Raw genomic sequence first — 8,009 nt, 5'->3', positions numbered from 1 at the left:
GAGCACGGAAACAAGACGACTGTGACTGTATCCTTTCTGATAAACACATTTATAGATCAAGAGCCGCGATAAAATATCGGAAAATATCGACAATATCAAAAAAAATATCGGAATCAATGATGCAAACTTCTTCAAATATGACACAAAGTCAAATTCTTACAATGCAATCGTGTTAATAGCATCCTGGCATTTATTTAATACATAAAAGCTTGATTTACACCAGTACAGTGGATCCTTAAAGCGTGCTGTTTTATAGTTTTAAAGTACATAAATGCATTAGAAACGAAAGTTACTAAACTTGTTTAAACCAGAACGTTACCTCTTTATCCACAATGTCATGGAGATCCGGGATGCTCAGGTCGGCTTTCACGAACGGGATCTTATCCACTTCCTCTGGGAACGGCCTGTGCTTGACGTTAAACCGAATCCCGACATCGTTTTTGGGAGCCGGACGGCTTTCAGGAACAAACACTTGCTGCGGGACATAAAGAGAAGGAGTATCATCATCACACTAACTGGATACTAGTGGGTTTTTGTTTGAGCATGTCACACTTTCTCATTAAATATGATGCATTATTTCCACATGGATGATGTTATTTTATGCTTAGGATTTCAAGGTTAGAATTACAGCCAGTGACAGAAGAAAACAAAAACACATTTCTGCTTCTGTTTCATCTGCTGGTGTTTAACATCCAAACAGCCACAGAAAACACAGATTTGATGAAAAAGCGCATTTATTTCTAAACTTAACATTAAATTGAGTTTTTGAACTTATTTTTTCCAAGTTAAAAGATGCATTTCCTTTCACAAATTATCGCTGTTTATTCGCTATAGTTTATGGTATGGTAATAAAATATGACAAGAACTCAACTGTGTCAGTTTTTTTTTTTTTTTTTTTTGAAGCAAAGCAAGGTCAGAAAATAAAAATAAAAAAAGTGTATGAATAATTTTAAGACCCAAAATTTTACTGGTAGCCGTCCTTTCCTCAATTACATAAACGAGGATATTAAAATAAATATAAACAAATTATATCTGGTGTCTGGATACATTTTGGTTTGACTGCATTTTGATAAATATTCATTCTCGCTTTGTAAAAAAAAAAAAAAAAAAAAAAAATTAATTATATATATATATATATAATTAATTTTTTTTTTTTTTTTGAACTCGTCAAACTAGATATAATTAAGCCTTTTTTTTGCAAAAACTGATTCTGGGAGGCAACATTCTCTCCCAGGCTATTTTAAACGTTTCTGATTGGCTACTAAAAGCGCTTCTTCATCCTGATTGGTGGTTGAGACTGAGTCTGACCTTCTGATTGGCTCTTGCTCCTCGAGGCTGATGGAAGAGCTGCATTGTCCACGCGTGTCGTCCAGACATGCCTCTGATCAACATGGTGACTGACGGACAGGGGTCTGCCGACACAAACACAGTGATGAGAAACCAGAGCAGATAACACAGCAGAGGATGATGATAACACGTGTGTCGTCTCACTCTGCTCGTTTCCCAGCGGCTGCTCCAGCATGGCCAGGATCACAGAGTTGTCCAGGACGAAGTATCTGAAGTTGCTGTGAGACGTGGAGGTGAGTCGGGAGTATTTGATCAGCGTGTCCTCGTTCAGGAGACTGCAGGGCGACGCGGAGCCGCTGGGAGACGGGAACGCTCCTAACACCTGCATTATACTGAAACACACACACACACACACACACACACACATCACAGACGGCCGGGGAGAGAAATCACCCGTAGTTTAAGAAGGACGCTCACCAGGATAACGTGGCCTCGGCAGCATCTTTGACCCTCATCGACGCCGGGTTGTGCTCTTTATCACCTTTGTACTTCACTTCCTGTTCGCTGGTTTTGGACTTACTGCCCGAGATCCCGAGCTCGACGATTTCCAGAACCTCGATCAGACAATCCTTAAAGACACGATAAAACAAGAGCGAGCTCATAGAATCAAACAGATTCAGATCAAACAACAGATGAGTGGCCAAAACAAAAAACAACTAAATCTTCATAACGATGTTGTTTCAAGATCTGCTCTAAACAGGAGAAAGAATCTAGTTAAAACATTCAAGGCATGTTTTCCACAAATTATTATTTTTTTGTTCACACAAACACGTATATCTATATATATGCAGCAATATAATAAAGTATGCTACTGTTAAAAAGTTTGGGCTCTGTAATATTTCTTTCTTAAAAAAAAAAAAGGTTTTATTCAGCAAGAATGCATTAAACTGATCAGAAGTTAAGACATTTATATTGTTACAAAACATTTATATTACAAATAAATGCTGTTATTTTGAAACTTATATTCCTGAAAATATCACAGAAATATTCAACATCCACACTGTTTATAATCAGAAATATTTCTTTAGTATATTTTCATGATTTCTGAAGATCATGTGACACTGAAGACTGGAATAATGATGCTGAAAAATACAGCTTTGATCTCAGAAATAAATTACATTTTAATATATATTCATATAGACAACAGTTATTTAAAATTTTAATAATATTTCACAATTTTTATAAAATAAATGCAGCATTAATGAGCAAAAAAAACCTATTTCAAAAATCATATAAAAAAAAAATGCATTTTTGTTTTTAGAAGATAATGTAGAGAAAAATCACTGAAGCGATGAAGTGGAATTAAATCAAACTTCCTAAATGTATCACCATAACAGAGAAGTTAACGATTGAAGTTTGCTGATGTTTTCAGCTTCACAGATAAGTTTCATCATCTCCCGACGGTAAAAGAGCTGAAGCGGAGGTACCTTCTCATTGAGCATGTCGGGGTGCTCCGTGAGCCAGACGCACAGACAGTGGAACGCAGCCACGATCATGGAGTGCAGATCTCTGGAGTGAAGCGGAGCCGGACGACTGCACTGATACACGATATAACTGCAGACGGAGCTGACGGCACGCTTACGATCCGACGACTCCACGCTCACCTTCACCTGGACGGAGAAACATGCACATCGTTTATAGAAAGTGGTCCTAAAGTGGAATAGGGATGATTTTTAAAAATATATATTTTTGAAACAAATCTCAAGCTCAACACGGCTGCATTAATTTAATCAAAAATACAGTAAAAATTGCGAAAAAATATTGCAATTTCAAATAACTGTTTTCTGTGTGAATATCTGTTAAACTGTAATTTATTTTTCTGTATTTTCAGCATCATTCCTCCAGTCTCCAGTGTCACATGATCATCAGAAATCATGAAAATATGCTAATTTTTCCTGCTCAAGAAACATTTCTGATGATTATCAATGATGAAAACATGTAAAATGTTTTTTTTTTAATTTAATGCATCCGTAATAATAATAATAAAAAATCTCCAAACCCCATTTTTTTATTAGTGCAACTGATTCCAACATTGATAATATTCGTATTTTTCAGACTATAAGTCGCACCTGAATATAAGTCGCATCAGTCCAAAAATACGTCATGATGATGAAAAAAACATATATAAGTCGTACTGGACTATAAATCGCATTTATTTAGAACCAAGAGAAAACATTACCGTCTCCAGCCACGAGAGGGCGCTCTATGTCTTCAGTGTAGACTACAGGAGCACTGAGCAGTATAGAGCGCCCTCCGGCGGCTGGAGATGGTAATGTTTTCTCTTGGTTCATTTTTAGTTAATTTCTCTCGGTTCATGTCAAATTAATTTTGATAAATAAGTCGCACCTGACTATAAGTCTCAGGACCAGCCAAACTATGAAAAAAAGTGCGACTTATAGTCCGGAAAATACGGTAATCAGAAATGTTTCTTGAGCAGTAAATCAGTATATTAAAATGATTTCTGAAGATCATGTGACACTAAAGACTGGATGCTGAAAATACAGATGTGCACCACAGAAATAAATTAAAATTTTATATATTTTAATATAGAAAACATTTAATTTAAATTGCAATAATATTTAACAATTTTAACTGTTTTTTCACTAAATAAACGCAGCCCTGGTGAGCAGAAGATACTTATTTCTTAAAAAACATTAAACATTTTAATTGTTGCAATGAAAAACTGCATTATTATTAAACCTTGGCGAGGCCGGCCAGCAGCTCGAGGGCGGCCAGCGAGATGCTCATGTCCAGTCTCCACTGGGAGTTGAGTCTCTGGGTCAGCAGGTGGATGCTGCGGATCAGAAGCCCGGGCGCTGTGTCTGTGTGGAGAGCTGGGATATAACACACAGCACGCCACAGACAGCGGGTTAGTAACACACACACACACACCAGACGCAAGCCAGGCACAGAGATGCAACAACCGTAAACCTTCCACATGCACAACAACACCTCATCGCTCGATAGTTACACACACTGATGATTTAGTCCAGCAAAATCATAACAACAGAGGCTTCATATGACATCATGCTTTGCAAATAAAGAAAAGCATTCATTATTCACAACAAAAACTGGTTAAAGACATTCAATGAGAATTGGACGTTGAAGAAACATCAACTTCATTCCACATTCATTCGCAGACAGGCGTTTTAAAATGTGCAAGTGATGTATTTTAATAATGTTATTGTATTGCTTTGTAATGTACCGGTTTCTGTTTATCTTGTTTTACAGCAAACTGGACAGACTTGATTGTGTTTAATGGTGCTATATAAATAAAATGCACCATAAACATGTTTGACAAACGCCATGCAACTTCTACGAACATGCATTACGTCGCATTCCTCAAATGCACTATATGAATGTTTTAAAAAGAAAAGCACAGGTATCCATCAGGGCCTCTAGATTTTTGGGTCACACTTGGTGGTCAAAAATGACCGAAGCCTTGAAATGTTACTTTTTTCTTTTTTAATGGTTTAATAATTTTTTTTTATTATTATTTAGAATTTTGAGGGGATTTTATGATAAGGTACGATATTTATAGAATTTTTATCAGCTATTTTTTTTCACAGTCATTTCGAAGGTACCAAGTGTTACTTTTTTAAGTTTCAACCCTTTAACATTTCCGAATCATGCCCATGATTTTTTTGTGTGTTCACATTACTAACGTGACAAAAGTCACTAAGTTTCATCCCATTCCAATGAAGCAAAAAAAAAATAATTAAAAAAAGTTTTTTTCGGTCAGTTTCCGACCGTAGAGACCCAGAAGGCTAGACGAAATAATTTGGATTTTTTACATATTGGCTAGTTTTATGATATCATGGTATCCTCACATTACTGGAAAAATGAAATGGTTGAAATCTTATTGAGCTTTTGTTTTTTCAATGCTTCTGTTAAAAGTTCAAATGGCTCCATTGCATCAGTCGGTTGTGCACAGTGTCCCTCTGGGCTTACCGTAGTCCCTCATCAGGGCCTGTGCGGGGCGTTCGCTGTCTGGAGTCGTAGCCTCGGAGCTGCCTGCGCTAGCGTTGCTGATGCCGCTGTTATTACGACTGTGGCTCTTATCCAGAGAATGGCTTCCATCCACACTGCCCTACACAGAGCAGAGACACAGTGCCATTATTAACTGGTAAACTGGGATTGCTCTTAATCACTTTTCATGTTGCTGACACTTCAAATCTATTTCAAGCTCATAAATAAATAGAAAGTATAACTCGTACCACTTCAGCTTGAGCACCAACAGACTCCAACAGAGCCGAATCCTGGACGATATTCAGCATTGCCGCTATAAACAGAGAGAAATGCAGTTATTATTGACACTTATCACTATTAAATATCCATAAACCAAACAAAAACAATAACTCAAAGCTGATTTTATTACGGCTAAGGAGATTTGGTCGGCATGATGCAAAGTGGGCTGTGGTAAAATCACTAAATACTTCCTTATTGCTTTTAAAAAATAATTTAATAATATTAATATTAATTATAATTACTATATTTTTATTTTTCTAATGATTGATAAAATATTAAAGCAATGAATAAGCTTTTATAATGCAATAATGGTAATAATAATACTATTTTTCTAGTGTAATAATATAGATTATTATTATTGTTAATTAGCTTTTAAAAAATAATAATACCGGTATTTTTCTAATATAATAATATAGACTAATAATATGGTTAATTAGCTTTTATTAAAAATAATAATAATTTCTAAATAATATTATACAAATATTCCAATAATAAAAATGGTTAATATTTTTTTATTATTATTTTATAAAATATTAATTTAATTTAATTAATTAATTAATTTATGGATTTAGCAGACACTTTTATTCAAAGCGACCTACAGTGCATTCAGGCTTTAAATTTTTACCTATCATAAAATAATAAATAATAATAATAATAATAATAATAATAAATATTAAAATAATAATAAAATTGTTGATATTTTTTTTAAATATTTAAATAATTAATTAGCTTAATGGCTAATTAATATTAATATACGAGTTCAGTCACAAGTTTGTGTATATCAGATATGAAGGGTTTGAACGAGGCTCATCCAATCAGATTTGTATGTTTTCAGTAAATGCACGTATTGAATACCTAGAATCATCTGTGTATTGATCGAGTCGGTCTCTGTTTGCAGGGCGCCAATCAAAATATTGACCAATCGCAGCTTCAGGGAAAGGAAGGTGACCGCCTTGTCATGAAGAGAGCTGTCATCATTGCTGAATTTCCCCTCCAACAAAACCTGCAAATGTGATTAGAAAACCACAGCCTATTTAATTTGGATTTTATATCTCAAAGCTACAGAGAACATTTATTAAAAAAAGTTTCACCTCTGATTTGACGTTCCCAAAGTGGTGAGGAAGAGGAATCATGGACAGCAGGATATGGATGGAAGCTCTCCTGAGCTCGGTGGGGTTCACATACGACTTAAACTTAGACAACTCTCTGTTGGAGCAGAAGAAACGTGCATTAAACACACAGCGTGGTGGAGTCATATTACTCTGAAATCAGAAGTCACTGCTCACCGATCCGGGAGGATGGTCTCCAGCGCAGATATGAAGTAAGGAACCACAACATTGATCCCTTTGAGATCGGAGCAGAACAGAGCTGAAGAGTTGAGGATGATGCTGGCTAAAACCGGCCGGCAGATGAAGTCTGATATCTGAAGACCCTGGATGAGAACCATGTAGAACCTGCCAGAACAGAACATCACCCTTAGTCAATTGAATGCGTACTTGGTTTCTTTTAATGAAATAGAAATGCAGGACTGTTGAGCATGAAGAGTCTTTTCAGAAACATGAAAAAACGTGTTTATTGGAAACGTTTGACTAGTAGAGTGAGCCGGTGATTACCTGGACAGGTACACTGGAAGTATGTCCTCTCCGGTCTTCTTACTGCAGAAGATCCTGCACAGCGTCCCACACGCTTCGGCTCGACCCGACTCGTAGTTATCAGGAAACTCATTGGCGTCGAACATGGGGTTGGACACCATGGTGTCTGTGGACATCTGAGAGCCTTTACGTCTCAGTTCAACTCCAGCTTGAGTCGCCAGGGCTGAGAGAGAGACAGAGACAGGAAGGAGAGACACAAGCGCACACACTCAGAGACGCTTTCACACGCGGAGAACAGGAGGCCATGACAGGGATTACTGACAAAGAGATCTTCAGTAGAAAACCACAAATCATGTGATGTAATCTAATAAATGTGACCGCAAGGGGATAGCGATTTTAAGATTTTCTGTTAATTAAACTACTAAAAAAAAAAAAAAAAAAAGGTGCTACGTAAATATATTACAATGGCTTAAAATGGAATGTTTCATTTTTAATATATAACAAAATATTTTTTTTATAGGTAATTAACTTTTATAAAACAAAGTCATAATAATAATTATTATAGATAATATTTTTTTCGAATTTAATATAAAATAATGTTGTTAATTAGCTTTGAAAAATAATGTAATTATTAAAAGGTCAAAACGCCATCAAACTTGATCTTTAGGTCAATAGCAATAATTACTGGATAAATTGTGTGAGGTTTTATTACACAGGCTAGAAATGGAGAAGCATAGAGACAAATTAACTTTAAAATGCATAGGACATTCAGAGAAATAAAAATGCTGGACATTCTGACAATTAAATGGCAAAAGTCTGGAA

At 35.8% G+C, this 8,009-nt stretch overlaps 1 protein-coding gene across 1 annotated transcript in view; it reads right to left on the bottom strand.

The window, feature by feature from the left end:
- The window catches only part of LOC127980726 (ral GTPase-activating protein subunit beta-like), a gene marked incomplete at its 5' end in the record, with an annotated part of 16,009 nt that extends 8,554 nt beyond the window's left edge, over positions 1 to 7,455 (bottom strand). Inside the window, 12 exons of the mRNA XM_052585465.1 lie at positions 320 to 475; positions 1,309 to 1,412; positions 1,492 to 1,679; positions 1,765 to 1,916; positions 2,775 to 2,957; positions 4,048 to 4,181; positions 5,299 to 5,437; positions 5,565 to 5,629; positions 6,451 to 6,598; positions 6,687 to 6,801; positions 6,882 to 7,049; positions 7,209 to 7,455. Of these exons, the coding sequence (XP_052441425.1) occupies positions 320 to 475; positions 1,309 to 1,412; positions 1,492 to 1,679; positions 1,765 to 1,916; positions 2,775 to 2,957; positions 4,048 to 4,181; positions 5,299 to 5,437; positions 5,565 to 5,629; positions 6,451 to 6,598; positions 6,687 to 6,801; positions 6,882 to 7,049; positions 7,209 to 7,455 (1,799 nt within the window). The remainder of the gene's footprint in view (positions 1 to 319; positions 476 to 1,308; positions 1,413 to 1,491; positions 1,680 to 1,764; positions 1,917 to 2,774; positions 2,958 to 4,047; positions 4,182 to 5,298; positions 5,438 to 5,564; positions 5,630 to 6,450; positions 6,599 to 6,686; positions 6,802 to 6,881; positions 7,050 to 7,208) is intronic.
- Between the last annotated feature and the right edge of the window lie 554 nt (positions 7,456 to 8,009).

The sequence above is a fragment of the Carassius gibelio genome, chromosome A4, assembly GCF_023724105.1.
Source record: "Carassius gibelio isolate Cgi1373 ecotype wild population from Czech Republic chromosome A4, carGib1.2-hapl.c, whole genome shotgun sequence".
Lineage (NCBI taxonomy): Eukaryota > Metazoa > Chordata > Actinopteri > Cypriniformes > Cyprinidae > Carassius > Carassius gibelio.
This window is presented reverse-complemented; position numbering and strand designations above follow the sequence as displayed.